Source organism: Phaethon aethereus (assembly GCF_964289735.1).
Source record: "Phaethon aethereus genome assembly, chromosome: 1".
In the NCBI taxonomy this organism is placed as follows: Eukaryota; Metazoa; Chordata; class Aves; order Phaethontiformes; family Phaethontidae; genus Phaethon; species Phaethon aethereus.
In genome coordinates this window covers 85,923,763-85,943,298 of record NC_138575.1, presented here as the reverse complement: position 1 = coordinate 85,943,298, position 19,536 = coordinate 85,923,763, and the positions used below count along the sequence as shown (strand labels likewise).

The 19,536-nt window shown below is 44.7% G+C and overlaps 1 protein-coding gene across 1 annotated transcript in view; it reads right to left on the bottom strand.

Annotated features, from left to right (window-relative positions):
• Positions 1–10,851: 10,851 nt before the first annotated feature.
• TSPAN9 (tetraspanin 9) overlaps positions 10,852–19,536 on the bottom strand; it is a gene marked incomplete at both ends in the record, with an annotated part of 117,479 nt that continues 108,794 nt past the window's right edge. The window contains 6 exon segments of the mRNA XM_082012936.1: positions 10,852–10,923; positions 11,713–11,796; positions 11,917–12,048; positions 12,660–12,761; positions 14,298–14,372; positions 16,015–16,206. Of these exon segments, the coding sequence (XP_081869062.1) occupies positions 10,852–10,923; positions 11,713–11,796; positions 11,917–12,048; positions 12,660–12,761; positions 14,298–14,372; positions 16,015–16,206 (657 nt within the window).

Genomic DNA, 19,536 nt, shown 5'->3' with positions numbered 1-19,536 from the left:
GCATTATGAAAAATTTAGTACGAAGAAGGATCAGGAACGCTGGCCTCCTTCCCTCCTTTCTGTGACTCTGTTAAGTCAGCAGCAGAAGCTATGCTGTTGATTTCACTGCAGCCAGAACTGTATCCTTTCGGTTTAAGAAAACAGTTTATGCTTAGACTCTTTTACCACTTAATTTTCCCATTATAGTCACGGCTAAATGTTCTACCTCTAGTTTGTTGTTATTCAGGAAACAATGGGCCAGTTTCTTGTTCTTTTTGAGGAAAGTAAGATAGAAATTAATGGAATATTTTGAAGTCTCTGTCATCTCTGTAGGTTATTTTCCAGGCCTAGACATTTCAGACATATACAACAGGTTTTCACACACATGCATATATGGCAATGACAATGAGATCAAAAAGAGACGTTTGGAAATAAGTTTAGGATAATGGATTTGAATGTAGTACCTTCCTAAAATGAACTTCTGCCAGCTTTCCCCTGCACAAAACACATCTGATCTCTGGATTAGGTAAGACAAGCCTTAATTTAATCTGAAAGTTTAACCTAAAAACTGCTTGGAAAGTGATTTACAATATGTATTTATTAAGGACACTAGTCTTTTCCTAACGAAAGTATTCTGTAAGGTTTTTTGCCATTCTCAAAATCAATGAAATGACTGCATTAATGTTAAGTGGGAGCCACTGCCACCTTTATCAAAGAAATACTTAAGCTTCTTCAAACTTTTCACCTTCTTACAAGGACTGTTAGAAAATGAACTAGGAAACCATCCTGCCCTATACACTTCTCTGGAATTTATGGAGGAAATAGCCTTTGACAATTTTTGCTGCAGCAGAGGAATCACCACGTACTACTTGTCACCAAGAAAGGATTCATTTAGCCAGAAATTAACGCTGAGCTGCATCCTTATAAATGTACTTGGACAGATCTAATTCTTGTCAGGCTCAAAGTGAGTGATGCATAAGCAAAGAATCCCAGCACATTTCATTTATGCTCACTAGCCCTGCTCCATTTCTGACCTCCATGTTCCTTCAAAGTTTTATGTAGTGTCAGCTGTTCAGTTTGAATTCTTAGTGGTCATTTTTAGTTTCTACCTTTTTTGCAGAGGTTACAGAAAAAATGGGAGAGCTGTCTCTGATGATTCAGTTTAAACTTGGCTGTACATCCACTGGCAAGTATGTGCACAAAAAAATCTGCATGGGCTGAGAATGAATGGAGAAATCTTTAAAATGGATTTGGGAAACAGAATAGAAAATGTTTGGTTCAGCATGGCAAGGCAGACAAAAAACATTATTACTGCACAAAAATGTGGCCCTGTGTTTAGCAAGGTGTCCTTCTTAAGGATTTTCCAGCAGCAGGCTGGCAATGCTGGTCAATACAGCAGAACCAAAAGACCTCTGAATTGGTGTTGGTCTGAGACACTAAGTCCACATATAACACAGCATAGCCCTCCTGGCTCATGTCTAGAGTCACTCTAGCTTTTCAGCTGCCTCTTCCTAATCTAGGACACAGGTGCCCCGTGCAACCCAGTCCCAGAGTTAGCTTGCCCAGACTGTGCTATCGTTGTACAATCAGTGTACTGAAAAGTATCTTGAATTTTCTTCTTGCCTGGGGTGAGGGAAAGGGAATGAGGAATAAACAGAAGGTGACTGTAATTGACTGAACGGTCTGCCACATATGTGTTTATCCACGTCTATACTTTGGCTTTGTACAACTTTGGGGCAATAGATTAAATATTTGAGGAAGTTACCATGTTTATAGAGGGGTAACAAAGATGCTTTGCTAGTTCAAAGACCTTCTAGTTTTACAGGTCAAAGAACACACTACATCTAGCTCAGATTGTGAACTGACTAGTCTGAGGTCGTATGACACGTCAGGAGACAAACTACAAGTTGAGTCTAAGAATGCCATGTGCCTGACATAATTGCCATATAGCCTCTAGCACGACATTTGGCTTGCATTTCTTTGCAGCAATTACGTTGTTCTTTTTGTGTGATCCTTTTGAGTCCATTCCAACTCGAGATATTCTATGATTCTAAGAGGCTGCAAAGAGGGCTAAAAACTCTGCTCAAGACAGCATGAGACTCTCTAGAATTCTGCAGCAACGGACTCTGCACAATACGACAGATCCCAAGGCACTGCCTGGAGAAACTACCCTGACATACTGGAGCCTTCAGAACAGACAGAGTCCCCGAAAGCAGATAAAATCCAGGCCTTGGACAACAGAGTGCCGGGGTGCAACATGGTGTTGCATGTCAGGGCTGCAGTCATGGCTGGGTCACTAAGTCACCACAAAAGGAGCTGTGAGGGATGTGCACAGATTGCCATACAGGCAGAGAAAGAGGAGGTTGACAGGATCTTTGTAGAGCTCCTACAGAGGCAAGAGCCGAAGACCTGCAAGGCGAGAAAGGAGGGACAATTCTGAGACTGCATTTGAATGATCAGTGAATGTACACTCCCGTACGAGCTGAAAGGATGCATCATAGCCAGGTGACTCTGAATCAGCACTGAGAGGAAGTGGTGTGTGACAGTGGTTGGAGATGTCCTTCTACAGGGTGCAGAGGCACCCAACTACTGACCTTACTTGGTACCTCACGTGGTCTGTTGCTTGCAGGGAGCTTGGTCTTGGGCTGTTGCAAAGAGCACTAAGGCATGTCTGGACTTTGTCCTGTTACCCCTGGCCTGCTCACCCATGTGTGTACCAATGATATTGTCAAGGGAGACTTTAACAAACCAGGAGTGGCTACAGGGCACTGGAGCCCAGGTGCTGTTCTCCTTCATTCTGCCAGTGGAGAGGAAAGCCTTGGGTAGGAGGGCACCCAACCTACAGGTTAACACCTGACTGCACTGCCAGCGTTACAGACAGAGCTTTGGCTTTTATGACCACAGGCCCCCTCTTTGAGGAACGGGGAGTGCTGGGGAGACACAGGATGCCACACAGGGGTGGGGCAAGAGCATGTTTTCCAACAGGCCTTCCGGCTTAGCTAGGAGGGCTGGAGCCTAGGTTCATCAGGGGATGGTGACCAAAGCCTGAAGAGAAGGGGAGGCACAGGGAGCAGGAAGGAAGTGCCTGGTGAAACGGGTGTGCACACTTTTGTTGGAGAGCTGCAAGGAGGGCAAACCAGGTTGGCCACAGCACAGGCAGTGCCCTCAGTGGCCAGGGCACACTCCCATAGCACTCTTGCTGAATAGGGAGGGCAGAGCAGGTGTGCTGACCACAGGGTCCACTGAGTTTCCCAGGCAAGGCAAGGTAATGAATCAGGTCATGGTCTCTCCAGAGAGTCCCGTCAGGAGAAAAGGGAGATGGGGTCAGCGTGTTAGGGCCCAGAGTGCACCCCTCTTCTAGGAGTTTAGTTGTCTAAGACAGAGCTTAGGTGGCTGAGTCCAAGTCCAGCTCCTTTGCTGATAAGAGCTGTTGGGAAGAAAGCTAGGACCTAGGGCTTGTCCCTCCTTTCCCTTGGGAACTGTTTTTAAGCCGGGACCTTGCCACTGGCTCCTGCCTGTGTTACATCGTAGCTGTGTAGCAGCTCTGTCTGTGGCTGATCTTGTACCTGCACAACCTGGACCTTGACCCAGACCCACTGGTTCAGCTTCCTGGCTGACCTTGGATCTGCCTCGTCACTATGGACTTGCTGGGGGATCGCTGGGCTGCATGTGACCCACTGTCTTTGGCCCTTACCCTGATGTGGACTTGCCGTTCTGCATCCTGGCTCCTTCTTGGTGAGGCCACTGCTTACACCTGCCTTATTCTTGCGTTCCGCTCCTGACTAGCCTTCCGTGGTGGAGCAGCTAGCCCTCACTGCTCTCTGACACAGAGGCAGGACTGCTGACAAGGCTGCAGTGTAGGTCCAAGGTCCACCCAGATGTGAGTGAGACATGTAGCAAGATTACAGAGCTGGAATTGGGGAAAGCAGGCTTTGGCTTGTTGAGGGAATGTGATAGGCAGTATCCCATGGGAGTCTCCCTGGAGGGTGAAGGGGTCCAGCAGAGCTGGTCAGAATTAAAATACAACCTCCTCAAAGCACACGAAGGGTCCATTCTGATGTGTGGGAAGTCTACCAGGCCTGGCAGAAGACCAGCGTGGATGAACAGAGAACTCCTGACGGAGGTTGACAGTGCAAGGAAGTGCACGGAGGGCAGAAGTGGGGCTGGGCTGCTCTGGAGGAATACAGCCATTGGCTGAGTGGAGTGGGGTGGAATCCGGAAAGCCCAAAGCTCAGCTGCAGTTGAGGAACATGGAAAGCAACACAAAGGACTTCTATGAATACACTGGCGGTAGAAGGGAGACTAGGAACAAGAGGACCCTCTGCCAAATGGGGCAGCGTGCTTAGTGACAAAGGATGCATGCGGTGCCTTCCTTGCCTTGGCATTTACTTGTGTAACGTCTGCCCTTAGGCCTTCAGTCCCTGAGCTTAGTGGCAAAATCTGGCAACGATGTGGAGCATTACCCACAGTAGAGCAAGGCTACGTTGGGGACCAAAAGGCAAGCTGGACATAGACAAGTCCGTGGGCCCACCTGAAATGCAGTCAAACGTGCTGAGTGAGCTGACCAAAGCCACTGCAATTGGAGAGGTCACAGTGAGCGGGGGAGGTTCCTGACGATTTGAAGAGGCATATGGCACACACACCCCGCCACCCCCACCCCACCATCTCCCCCAAAAGGCAAGAGCGAGCCCCCAGAGAACTACAGGATCGTCAGCCTACTCTCCGCCCCTGGGAAGATCACAGAGCAAATCCTCACAAAAACTACTTCCAGTTGCGTGAAGGACAAGAAACTCATTGGGAAAAGACAGCACAGATTTACCAAGGGCAAATTATGCCCCACCAACCTGATAGCTTTCTACAGTGAGACAACTATTCACTTGAACGAGCGGAGAGCAGTGAATGTTGTTCACCTGGACTTAAGCAAGCTCTTTGCCTCAGTTTCCCATAGTAACTTTGTAGCCAAAGGGTTGCGGTGAGGTTTGGGTAAGTGGAAGATAAGGTGGGTGCATAAGTGGCTGGACTACTGGGCTTAAAAGGTTGTGATCAGCTGTTCAAACTAACTGGCAGTGAGCTTACTATTTGCATTTCTTGGGGACTGATACTGGGGCAAATAGTGTTTAATGCCTTTTATTTAAAAGACCCCAGGTCAAGAGACATGGTCATGCCCTGCCACAGGCTCCTTCTGTTCTCTTCTCAGCCCGTCTCAAACTCCTCCTCATTGGTCTCTCTGAAAGCTACTCTGCATACTTTCAGAGGCTGTTTGAGGCCATCTACTTGTTTCTTCACCGCCCTAAGTGTACTCTGCATGTAGTGGTGTTCTTCTAGTCTGTCTCCTATTTTCGTGGCCTTCCGGTGGTACCATATGTTCTCCTTGGACTCAACATCTTTGCTTCTTTCTTGGTCTCTGTGAGGCTACTCTCTGCTCTCTCAGTATTCTTTCAGTCTTTCTGCTCTTTTTACCTCTCCAAGGCTACTATATGCTTTTTGGGTCTCTTGCCTACTTTCTTCCACCTTTCTGAAGCTAGTCTTTGTTATTCTTCATGTTTGCAGGCTTTATTCTGTTTTCGTACCTTCTCTGAGTCTACTCTTCTCTGAGATTCTTTCAGGCTTTCTTCTAGTCACTTAGGCTCTGTAAGGCTTCTCTATTCTCTGGGACTCTCTCAACCTCTCCACTTCTTCCCTAACCTCTACAAAGCTGCTATGGCTGCCTTTCAGACTTTCGGTCTGTCCCGTGCTCTCACTGAAGTGACTCTGGAGCACTTTCAGTCTTTCTGCTGTTCCTGCCGCTTCCTGAAGTTAAACTAGGTTTTCTGTGGATGTTTCAGTCTCTCTGAGGCTTGTGACATCTCAGGAGCTACTCTTCTTTCTCCTAGGACTTTTTCAGCCTCCCTGCTTGTTTCTTCCCTTCTCCAAGGCTACTCTCTTTTGCTCTTTTAGCCTCTCTCCTTTCTTAGGAGCTGCAGGCATACTCTCCTAGTGCTGTTTCAGAATCTCTACTTTCTTGTCAGGGTTTGTGTGGTGTGTTCACCATGGTTCTTTCAGGCTTTCTACTAGTTTCTTTGCCTCTTTGAGGCTACTGTGTGTTCTCTGAGCCTTTTACAGATTTTGGCTCATCTTCCGTTCTTTGATGCTACGATGCTACTCTTTGGCACACTTTTGAGCTTTCTGCCTCCTCTTTTTTTTCGGTCTTCTCTGAGGCCATCCTTGGTACTACTGGGTACTCTGGAGCTCCTTTAATATCTCTGATAATTTCTTGTTATTGCTAAGCCTCTTTTTGGTGTTCTCTGGGGGGTCCTTTGCCTCATCTATTTCTTCCTTGGCCTCTTTGATACTGCCACATTTTGTTTGCTTGGGTCCTTACAGGCTTTCTTCCATTCCTTGAGGCTACTTTTTGTTCTCTGAATGTCTTTCAGACTCTGTTGCTTTGTTGGCTTCTGCTTGGCTCCACTGTTTCACCTGGGGATCTTTCAGACCACCTTCTACTTTGCTGGCATTTGGAGAGCTATTCCATGATCTTTCTGCAAGTCAGTGTTTAATCAATTTCCATGGTTTCTCTGAGACTTCTTAGTGTCCTCTGGATGTCTTTCAAGCTCTCTACTACTTTGTCCTCTCTTTGACCATCCTGTATTCTCTGGGACACTTCTAAACTCCTATATTATGAGGCTCTCAAAAACAATTTGCTGTTCTTTGGGGATCTTTCAGATGGATTTATGTTTTATCAGATAATAAGTATTGTTTTGAAAGTGGGGTGACCTTTTCAGAGATGCAACAGCTTCAAGAGCTCTGGACTTCAACTGCAGTGGAGTTGGAACAGATCTCTGCAAATCACCTTTTGGAATTTTTTTTGTCCCCTTTTGGTTTTGGTGGCAGCTGGGGTTAGGAGAAATGATCTCAAAGAGGCACCTTTTAAAAAATCCTTTATTTTTATATCATCCTAGTAAAAAATTTTATATAAAGGCGAAAGTAGGTATTGCATAGAAGAAACACTGGTGCAAACATCACCTGGTGGGAATGGCATGTTGTTTCTTAGTGTCTACTATCTACTGTACATGGCTATGGCTAGCCTACATGCAAACATCTCCAGGTTTCCCAATGCCAACTACAGGATGAAGGTGCTCAACTCTATGGAAAGAAGTTACATCAGAATTATGTGTGCCCTATTCCATGCTGCTCCCAAGAACCATCTGCTGGGAAAACACCCTTTTCCTTCTTGCCTTTTCTATGCCTGATCAATACATTGCCCAAGAAAGACCGTGAGGATCAGTTCAGCTGCCTCTGCTTGCATCCTTTCTGTGTGAGTTTGTATTTATTTCATGCATACAGATGGGGGGTGGACACAGGATAGGTGAGTTGGCCTGACAGGACCATAATCCAGGAACTGAATGCACAACGTATACAAGGCATCTTCTGTCATCTTGGAGACATTTATGCCATTGTTTTTATCATCTCACATGCTACTTCTTTTGAATGCTCTCCACCTGGCCTTCCTATAACTAACAGCCTTGGTACCACCAGGAGGGAACAGAATTCACTGCTGTCATTTCAACAGCTTTCAAATAAAGGTTCTTCAAGCAGTTCTCCTATTATGTCTCTGCTTAAGTTCTGCTGCAGCTTCCAAGCACAAAGCACAGTGAAACAGCAGGTATGCTACAGTCTGAAGGAACACTCAGAGAAACAGCACTTTCACAGACTTGAACTGTGCTTTCATGAATTAGAGATACAGAGAGGTATGCATTTATACAAATCATTTTTTGTGTATATTAAAGATACTTTTACTCAGTTTTTATTTAAAAACATGCTAAAAACTTATAGTTAAATAATTAGAGTGATGTTTGGGGAAAACACACAGACAGCCACCAGCATAAGCAAAGAAAGTGCATACATACATGAGCCAAAGCTCCCTTTGACCAGTTTACAGGACAGTTAGTGCCTTCTCTAACCGACTGAAGGAGCTTCACACTTTCCAGGGCTGTTTTTTGTTGCCTGGAAAATGGTATTACTTTTCTGCTCCTCTCAGGATGTCTGCCATCAGCTCCCACATTGGCGAGTCAGCAAGAGACACAATTCAGACCTGATTTTGACTCCCTTCCTGTATGTGGCTTCATAGAGATTGAATACATGAAGCTCGTGTAACTACCTCACTTAATACTGTGCTTAAAATGCCAAAAGTAGTCATTAAAAAAAGATCTCAGGATCTATGCTGCTAGATCGTGAAATGGAATGAAGCATTCTAGAAAAATAAGTTTGGGTGGAAGGCAAAGTAGCTGAGTTTGCAACTACTCATTTCATCTCTGAGCTACTCATAAACATTTTTTATTTCCTTATTACTTTCACTAATATATTTTATGATTTTTTGTACAAAAACTGACTGCAGATTAAAATTTAAGATGCAGCAGGTACCGCTGTGCGACCCAAAAGGACAGAAATGATGCTCCTGCTCAGCCCTGCGCCCTGCACTTTTTGATCACCAGAGAAAGCTAGAGAAAGCTAAGCACCTCTGTCCGAAGGGAGAATGCAGTGGAGTCATCAAATGAAAATTGTCCTGTCTTTTCTTCTGAAAATGGGAACGCATCTTAGCAACTTTGGATACAGTCTTACCTGTAGCAGCAAGAACACTGGGCATCAGAGCCCCTTCGTCAACATGGAACATCCATCTCCAGTGGGGCTCAGATGCTCATGGTCCCAATTTTTGTTAGAAATGGAAGTAAAACTGGATTCAGTTTCTGTGCTTTCCCTCTGCTTCTACCCTGACTCTTTCAAAGGCAATCCAAGTGAAATATCTGAACCCATATGGCATTGTCTGCTTCAGTGGAAAACAAGAGCCCTGTGAAACTTTGAGCATTGTGCTCTTATGGGCAAGGCCATGCTCTGAGAATAGCAACCTTCTTCTTCACTGCGACACCCAAATTCATCTCTATCTATCTCATCTCCCACATATTTACACTCCTTCCTGTCACACTGGTTTAACAGCAACCCAAAAAAGTGACACAGGCCACGCAAAACACTATTGCTGCCCAAAGTATAGATGCATGCAGGACCTACCAGGAAGATAAACAGAAGCCTAAAAACTCCCAGATATGAAGTGACTCAACAGCTATTTCAACCCACAAGGAAAAGATAGGCTGAATGATACAATGAAAATGGTATCTTTTAAGAGTTTGAAGTATAAATATCCAGACTGGATATTAAGAGAAACTTGTTTACCAGAGGAGTAGTTTGACATGGCATGGCTCTGAAAAGCACAAAATCTCCATCCTCAACAGTTTCTGAAACTCAGCCCAATAATGTCACAGTAAACCCCATCTCAGATGTACAGTACGCCTTTGAGAGTGACATTGGATGAGGTAACCTCTGAAGATCACTTCTAACTACTGCTAATATAATCAGCAGTGTTTCTTTCAGAGCTGAGTTGAGCCCTGACTGGACTTAAATCAGAACATCCTCCAATGTCTGAGCCTTTCCTTCTTCCTTCACAAAACAGCAAAAACCCGGAACAAAGAGTAAATGGGGGCTGCTTGCAATTAAACAGGCATTCAAACTGGAGAAATAGATGTTCAAATTTTCTAACAGGAATGTTGGTAAAAATACACACTCTGAACTACCCCATTGGATGGACTTGGCAACCTGTCAGCAAGAACCAATTCTGTACTGAAGGTGTGACAACACATGATGTCTCTGAGTGCTGTTTTGGAAATTGCCCCTGGTTACCTTTAATCAAAACCCCTTTTCCAGCTCAGGGAGACAGCTGTCATCTGCCTGAGGAAACCCCTTCCATGAAGGGCATGGCATGACAATGTTGCCATCAAATTGCCATCCCTTACCCTCATATCCAGCAGCATGCCATCCCTTGGGCAAATGTTTTGAAACAGACAACACAATCTGTGAAGTCTACTGCCAACTGGCCAGTACGTCAGACTGCAATCTCTCTCCTTTGTGTGCCAGTAACTTGCTTAGTACTTTCAGCTTTCAAAGTAGCATGACATCAAAGCAGCCCAGACACTACTTTGGGTGAGTAAAGACATTGGAGCTTTTGCCTCACAGGAGTAGGAAGCTCACCATCTAGTCCAATGGGAAGGCATTGCATTCCATCTGAGGAAAGAGCCTCTGATTTGAAAGGAACCACATTTGTTACAGTAAGAGCATCAAGGCCCCGATAAAGGTAGACGATGCCTCCACATGGACTTGAGAAAAGTTATGTGTTTATTTGCCCGCACCAACTGTCAACTTTGAAAAACATGTCCTCTGGAGATCGCACAGTGGTTCCCAAATTAATGTACAATAAATGTGTAAAACCAAAACCAGTAAGAAGGTAAGAAGTTATAAGTCAGGCAACTAAATTCTAAGCTATATCCATCATAATAATTATCATCATCATTATCATAATAAAAAAGTATACACCGTAAGGTACAAGAAGCTGCAAAGCAAAGCAGCTCCTATTCTTAGGACTCTCAGTTAGAGTGGCTTTTCTGAGTCTTCCAGTAAATTGGACATGAGGGTTGAAAACTTAATGGAAGACTCTGAAGAATTCTCCCTTGAATTCGAATGCACATAATTTTTGCACATATAGCATGGATTAGTAGAGCAAAACATTTTCTTAAGAAACATTCTTAGAGCAGATCTATGACTTTGTGTAGAAAATCCATTTGTTTGGGGGGTTTCTCCCCTCTTTGGCAAATAAATGGCAAATGTGAAACAGACAAAAAATGAGTCAAATAACAAGCTGTGATAGTAACTGGACAAGTAACAACAAAGTAGATCGGTCAATGGGATGGATTCCTTCAGCAGGGCTAGGCTTGATACTCTTTGCAGTCATTCTTTTTGTTCATTTTTATGATGAGACAGAAGGGTTGATGCAATAATGTTTCAGAGGCTTTAGGCATCGTATTTTTTGCCAGTCCTGTGAATTTGCTGGAAGAGTGTCATGGAGAAGGCCATGCCAAGAATCTGAAGGAAAACAAACAATAAGGGCTTCAGTACAGGGAGGCTGCCAAAACTGCACTGTTGACCCATGTTCATGGTCCAGCTGTAGTTTTAAAAGTCATTCTACACTAGCCGTATTTCTCAAGCTTCAACACTGATCAGTAAACTTAGATGTATGTTGTTCAGGCACCCAGTGATGTCCACAGATGTATCTGTCAGAGCACAGGTGGAGGCAGAAAGCTCTCAGGGCTCTTCATGCAATAATTTTTCAGAATCAATACATACAAGTCACTCTTCCTTTTTACCCAGCAACTTGTGCTTGTTTAGCCAGATAACTGTGACTGAAAACATCAGATTCAGGTATTCTCCCCCAAAAGTACAGCAGTGATACAGGAACCTCAAAACCTTAACAATTATGATGATAATTCTGCATTTCTTTTTAAAACATATTAACCTACTCAGTTCAGTGGCCATGATTTGACTCATTTTGGCAATTTCTAGAACTTGCTTCCAAAATGTTTTTTTCAGTTCCCTAAGAGACAGCGTAACAAATGGCTAAACGTGGGAACACCAAAGTGGTGCTCTGAAGTCAAAACGCAGGTAAGCAAAACCCCACTGTAGCATGTCTTCGTTGCACGGCTGCTGACCTGCTTCCTTTCTGAGTTGATGGCCTTAAGTGAACTCATAGAACAAATCTGACATTTTTTAGATCATAATCAAACTCAAAGTGGTTGAGCACCACTTTTCACACAGCAGAATCAAGAATGCTGACAAATCAAAACCATGTTGAGACAAACATCATACCAGTGTTACCTGCATTATGAGGATGCACATCCCAATCGAACCAAGGACATGCTTATTCTCATCAAACCAGGTCATAACTCTCTCATAACATCCCTGAAATGATGAAAGGTGAAAACTGAAATCCCAGTGTCACATTTTCTTTCACGTACATTCCCTCTATTTTGTTCTTTCTCACCCCTCCCTAAGCCTTGACCTGGGAAAAGCAAGCCTTACCGTTTTCCACACTAATTCGGTGGAGTTCCGTCCACAGTCTTGGGAGTTTTCTGTACAACATCTGTCTGGGACAGTGTTTTCTCCCAACACTGGGTACCAATCCGTAAAGTCATTCACACCACAGCATTTCATCTATGGCAAAAGTAAAGGATTAATAAATTAACTTAACTAGCACAATTTGTGAATCATGCACCACAACAAACTTCTACTTCCTCTAAACCACTGTATATTTTCAAAAGGGCTGCCACAACACTTTCGTATTTTTTAAGTGCTTTGTGCTCAGTGATAACTAAAAGCCAATACTTAACAACATAAAAAAAAAAAACCCAAAGAAAATAAATGGTCCCATGTCCAAGGTATGTTAGTCTTCTTGTCATGGAGACATGAGCCCAAATACCAGCATATAAGGTAATCTGCCCACAACTGCTCAGTGGCAAAAGCTTAGCTGCCAGAACTGCAGTTCTACCTATGCAAATTTTGCTGCTTCTCCTCTGTTTCAGATCATCTCTGTGCCTGTGATAAGCACAGAGAATCTCAGAGACAGGTAAGCATCTTTCACCTTACAGAGTACACTTTGATCCTGGGTTTCACAGTACTCCCTGGATGTTCAAGACTGCAAAATCAGAAACCAAAGCCTGCATTAGCCATCTTTTAGAATTGGCATGGATGCCACAGTTAACAGACTGCAGCAGCCTTTATAGCCAAATTGTGGGTTTTTTTTTCCTATTGAGAAAATGTGTTACCTCTGCCTGAATGATATTCCATGCATTTTTCAGTCCAACATTATTTTCTGAATTGTATAGCTTCATACCTTCCTTCAAATCCTTCTTTGCACTCTCACTGACCTGCACCATGTGAAAAATACAGAAAATCAGTGCACTGCTGTTTAGAGGAAAGGACCAAATTGTACAGACTTGCATATAGAATATATCTCTCTTACCTTCTCTCACCACAAACAACATGGGTAGAAAAGATCCATCACAGCTTCAAGACTCTCACAAGTCAGTGGGACCTTTCCGCACCTGCCAAGGCCTAGTCTCTCCCTCGTATTGCAAAATACTGGATTAATTCTCATGAGACAGGAGACCAAACAGCTTCCCCTCTACTAAGAGTCCATCATACAGGCATCATCTGATCCAAACTAACTGAAGAGTGATCAGCAGAAATCTGCTGAGCTTACTTTAACTTTGCCATAGACAGCTGTTGGCAATACCCCAGAGCAGCCTCTCCTGCCTGTAACCTACAGCCTACTTTAATTTGCTAGTATCATAAAACCAGAGTCCCAGCCTCCCAACGTTAACATAGTTATCCCTTGCACAAGTTCAGGCAGACTATAATAAATGGTGAATAAAAAATCAATTGAAAAAGGGCATTATTATTGTTCTCCTTGTGGGGACAGGCTTGTGCTCTTCTTTCTTTAGAGGAGAAAGTTGGAATGTTTAACACGAGATGTGAGGTGTCCCATTTTGTGTATAAATTTCAGTCTGAGCCTGGAGTCCTTGATGCAGGTAGGAATGTACCTTGGCTCTGACATCAGTGAGCTGGCAGCAGAGAAAGGATTAACCTATGGGTCCTGGCATAAAGGTCAACTATATTATAAGATCTGTTTCATCCCTCTTTGACATCCCATTCAAAATCTCCCTGAAAGTGGCAGGCACCATAATGACAACCTGGGAAGAGACATAAATCTGGCAGGAGCTCAGTTTTAAAATCAGTCTGGACATGCTCATACTGTAAGGCTCTGTCCTATGTTTAGAAGAGTTCTCTGGTTCCCCAGTGATTTTTCTAGTCTTACCTATTTGACAGGCCAGCCAGTTGTGCCTACCTCTCTCAGTCTCTACTAGATAGCAGATTCCTACAGATGGGCTTTATGAGAAGCTGCCTCTTGATCCACTCCACACCCTTGTCATACTCTCTGGGACTGCCCTGTCAAGTGGGACAGCTGGTGGCATCTGGAATATCCCAAGCCTCTCTCTTCCAGTCCTGTTCAAGGGTTGGACCTAAGAAACTAACCAAGTTTTAAGTAGGACCTCCCACAACCCTGATCCACGAGATGATCAGCTTCTTGCAGAGATATCAAACAGCTATGTTGAAGGATATTTTAGGTTTTAGGATAAGACTAAAAAGGAGGCCCTGGACCACAGTTTTATATCAGGGAGGAAACTGTAAAGCTCAGCAGGTTCTTCTCTCCTGTTTGCCCTCCTCATCACTTCCTCCTCCCCCTGCAGCACCAGCTTACAGAGAACAGCCAAGATCTCAAGGTTAAACCTTCACCAAAGTGAAGAGCAAGGAGAAACCACATACCTCCATCAAATAAAAGCAAACTGAACGTTGTTTACATGCTAGTACAGCTGAATAATCTATATGGCATATTTGCTTACCTTGTCCATATAAACAAAGAACAAAATGAGTAATATCAGCTCTGCCAGAAGAATTATCAGCAAAATGATGAAAAACTAGAACAAAGAAAAAACAGACAGTATACACACACTTGCCAACTAGAGAGCAAACCTGGGGTTGCTAAAAACTCTGAAGACTATAGCCTTGTCCTCTAAACCTTTCCTGTGCTGCCAAAACCATTGATTTCACACTATTCAGGTATATTGATACTGTATTGCTCACTAAAGCTCCTGTAGGAAGCTCACTGTCTAGTATTCTCTAAATTTTAGGTTTTGCCCTACTACCAGTTTGCAAGTTGCAGCAGTGCTTTTCTCTTTCTTTTTTTGACTGCTGTCACAGCACACAGCCCTGGTAGTCTCCTTCCTTCATACAGACTACAGAACAGATGCTAAACCCATTACCGCAAAGATCAATATGATGTGCCTCAGGAGTGATTCCCTAGCAGGTGGGCTTTAACCACATCTGCCTGCCTGTTGGAACAGTCATTAGATTACTCAGCACTTCTATTCCCAACCCTCTGTACCTGAAAACTCTCTCTGCACAGGCATCCCAAGTGTGAACTACAGCAGCTTCTCACTACTTTTCATGACACTAGTCACCTTTATGTACTAGTGGACTGCTATATAGGCATGGCATCCCCCACACAGTCACTGGGGGATATGTAGTGCAGCAAGCTCTCCTGTTGGAAACTCATGATAGTCATTATAGTATAAAAAACTTTTGCAGAACCTTGTAAGAATATAAACACCCTTAAAAAAACCCAAAAAATTCAGCTGCTGTTGCAGTTTGTATGGATGAATGACATAGACCTCATTACTATTCTCTGGTTGCTTTCCTAAGTTAACATACAAAACTGAGCAGCAGATAGCAAAAAACAGGGGCACATTTGTCCTCCAGTTTAATTGTGAGTGGTTTAAGGAATGCTGCCCAGCTGTTCTCCAACACCATGTAAGGGAGACTTTTACAGAAGGAAAACTCACGTGCTCCTTAATGTCACAGCACCTGTGATTCAAAAGTTGTGACTGAACTGGAAGCTGTCTGCTTTGAAAGCCCTCCTCTCACCTTCTGCCACAACAGCTCTCTCCTTGGGCTGTGGAGAAGCATGATGAAGCCTCCTGGGTTTATGCAAGAGGAGTGACCCACACTGTTTTTTGTGGGTTCTGAACCTCTGTGCTTCAGTGCTGGACAAAGACTGCCAAGGATCAGATTGATTGTTTGGGTTTTTTTTATTGGTAAGGCCTGGCAGAGACCTTGACTTCTTAACTTTGGGTCAGATGGTTTCTACCAACCTCTGACAAAGGCCTTAGATAAGGGCAAAGTAGAAAATAGCCATGAGAGGCCTTGAGTGGCATCCAAAAGCAGCTGTGCTTAAGATTCTTCAGTCAATCCCTCTAAACGTCATTTCTAGAAGGGCTATCCAGGTTGACCCTACAGTTCATGTTTAACCATTCAGAGGTAACTCATAGTAATTTGCTTTGCTATCTATCTAATACATTAGGGCACACGGTAATAAAGATACATTTGATAATACACCAATGACTGTGACCAAAGCTGTGGGATGTCATACTGCAAGCATACAGAAGATTGAAAGCCAAGGGCAATGTTACAGGGATCCACAAGACTATTTTGCACTAGTCATTTAAATAAAGTTAATAACAAAGCAACAGTCACTGGTGAAAAGAAGTATTGATTTCTTACACTCAACAGGAGGCACTTGTTTTCCTTGATAGCACCTAGGCAGCCCAGAAAGCCGGTGACCATGATGACTGTGCCAATGGCAATGACTAGGTTGGCAGCTGAAAGCGACGGAAAGCTAGGAGAAAATGTGGCGAAGTTTCCTTGTGACACTGACAGCCAGATGCCCACACCCAGCAGCCCACAGCCACATAACTGCAAAGAGACAAACAAAAGAAAGGTTTCACTATTAAAATAAATGGCATTGGCTCCTTCACCCAACTCTGAAAGGGAAGAATTTCTTAAGCATATTCTAACTGTTCTACAGTAATGCTCTCACTGGCTTCGTGCTGAAACAAAGTGAAACTAAATGTTCTACCTAGACTTGGTCATGTCACCTACACTTGCAAATCTATTCAAAAGCCACCGGATGTCAGAATTCTCTTTTTAAAGACTCAGCGCATGAGACCAGGGCTACATGTTGATCTCCCAACAGCACAAGCCAATACAATTTTTCTGTAGAAAGATAAACAACATTATTTGAAAGAATACTCCATTGCACTTATTTGCAGTCATCTACAATGTCTCAGAGTATCCAGCCCTATACTTCCTCATACTAGGGCAGGTAAGGAAGTCCTGGAGATAATTACAATCAATAGTATCATTTCAATAAGTATTTGTCATTAAACGCCCAGTCCCAGTAGCCAGGTTGGGTTTTAAGATAAGTTCTCATAGCTTTACTGTTGTTTGCCAGTGTGCGATGTCACAAAAATCAGACTTCTAGGTTTATTATTTATTTTCTGTTTACTTGCATCACGGAGATGTGGTGGGCGAGCATTGGAATGGAAGGATACAGGCAGGGGAGATGAGGAGGGGATATCAACCTCTATGTCAATTACCAGCGGGAGTGCATGGAGCTCCTGGGGATGGATAAGGAGCTGACAGAGAGCTTATGGGTCAGGATTAAAGGGAGAGCAGGGAAAGGTGACATCATAGTGGGGGTCTACTACAGGCCACCTGGCCAGGAAGACCAAGTGGATGAGGCCCTCTACAGACAGATAGGAGAAGCCTCACACTCACATGCCCTGGTCCTCACGGGGGAATTCAACTACCCCAATATCTGTTGGAGGGGCAACACAGCAGGGCGTAAGCAATCCAGAAGGTCCCTGGAATGCATTGCGGATAACTTCCTTCTCCAAGGGATGAAGTAGCCAAAGAGGAGCGGTGCTATGCTGGACCTGGTTCTCAGCAACAAGGAGGGGCTGGTGGGGAATGTGAAGCTCAAGGGCAGCCTTGGATGCAGTAACCATGAAATGGTGGAGTTCAAGATTCTTAGGGCAGTGAGGAGGGCGCACAGCAAGTTCACTACCCTGGACTTCAGGAAAGGTAAAGCCCTGATAGAATTAAATCTGTCCAGGGATGTCAAGGGCAACAACAAAAGCTTCTATTGGTGGGTCGGTGATAAAAGGAAGACTAGGGAAACTACAGGCCAGTCAGTCTCACCTCTGTGCCCAGAAAGATCATGGAGCAGTTCCTACTGGAAACTATGCTAATGCAGATGGAGGATAGAGGTGATTGGCGACGGCCTACATGGCTTCTCTAAGGGCAAATCATGCCTGACAAATTTGGTGGCCTTCTACGACTGAGTTACAGTGTTGGTATATACGGGAAAAGCAAATGACATCATCTCCCTGGACTTGTGCATAGCATTTGACACTGTCCTGCATGATAACCTTGTCTCTAAATTGGAGAGACACATATTTGACAGACAGACCACTCAGTGGATAAGGAATTGGCTGGAAGGTTGCACTCAAAGAGTTGCGGTTAATGGCTCAATGTCCAAGTGGAGACCAGTGACAAGTGGTGTTCCTCAGGGGTCAGTATTGGGACTGGAGCTGTTTAACATCTTTACTGGTGACATAGACACTGGGATTGAGTGCACTCTCATCAAATTTGCCAACAAAACCAAGCTGTGTGGTACAGTTGATGCGCTGGAGGAGAGGAATGCCATCATATAATAGTTCGGATTGGAAGGGACCTTTAAAGATCATGCAGTCCAACTCCCCTGCCATAAGCAGGGACATCTTCAACTAGACCAGGCTGCTCAGAGCCCCATCCAACCTGACCTTGAATGTTTCCAGGGATGGGGCATTTACCACCTCTCTGGGCAACTTGTGCCAGTGTTTCACCACCCTCACTGTGAAAAATGTCTTCCTTAGATATAGTCTAAATCTACCCTCTTTTAGTTTAAAACCATTACCCCTTGTCCTATTGCAACAGGCCCTGCTAAAAAGTTTCACACACAGAATCACTAGGTTGGAAAGGACCTTCAAGGATCATCAAGTCCAACCATTTATCCAGTGCCACCATGTCCCCTAAACCATGTCCTGAAGTGCCACATCCACATGTTTTTTGAACACTTCCAGAGATGGCGACTCCACCACCTCCCTGGGCAGCCTGTTCCAATGCCTGACCACTCAGTGAAGAAACTTTTCCTAATATCCAATCTAAACCTCCCCTGGCGCAACTTGAGGCCATTTCCTCTTGTCCTATTGCTAGTTACTTGGGAGAAGAGACCAACACCCTCATTGCCACAACCCCCTTTCAGGTAGTTGTAGAGAGCGATAAGGTCTCCCCTCAGCCTCCTCTTCTCCAGACTGAACAACCCCAGTTCCCTCAGCCGCTCTTCATAAGACTTGTGCTCCAGACCCCTCACCAGCTTCGTTGCCCTTCTCTGGACACGCTCCAGCACCTCAACATCCTTCTCGTAGTGAGGGGCCCAAAACTGAACACAGTATTCAAGCTGTGGCCTCACCAGTGCTCAATACAGGGGCACAATCACTTCCCTACTCCTGCTGGCCACACTATTTCTGATACAGGCCAGGACGCTGTTGGCCTTCTTGGCCACCTGGGCACACTGCTGGCTCATATTCAGCCAGCTGTCAACCAGCACCCCCAGGTCCCTTTCTGCTGGGCTGCTCTCTAGCCACTCCTCCCCAAGCCTGTAGCGTTGCATGGGGCTGTTGTGACACAAGTGCAGGACCCGGCACTTGGCCTTATTAAACCTCATACAGCTGACCTCTGCCCATCGATCCAGCCTGTCCAGATCCTTCTGCAGAGCCCTCCTACCCTCCAGCAGATCAACACTCCCACCCAATTTGGTGTCATCTGCAAACTTACTGAGGGAGCACTCGATTCCCTCATCCAGATCATCTATAAAGATATTGAACAAGATCGGCCCCAGAACCGAGCCCTGGGGAACACCGCTTGTGACCGGCTGCCAGCCGGATTTAATGCCGTCCACCACAACTCTCTGGGCTCGGCCATCCAGCCAGTTCCTCACCCAGCGAAGAGTAAACCTGTCTAAGCCACGAGCCGCCAGTTTCTCCAGGAGAATGCTGTGGGAGACGCTGTCAAAGGCTTTACTTAAGTCCAGGTAGACAACATCCACAGCCTTTCCTTCATCCACTAGGCGGGTCACCTGGTCATCGAAGGAAATCAGGTTGGTCAAGCAGGACCTGCCTTTCATGAACCCATGCTGGCTGG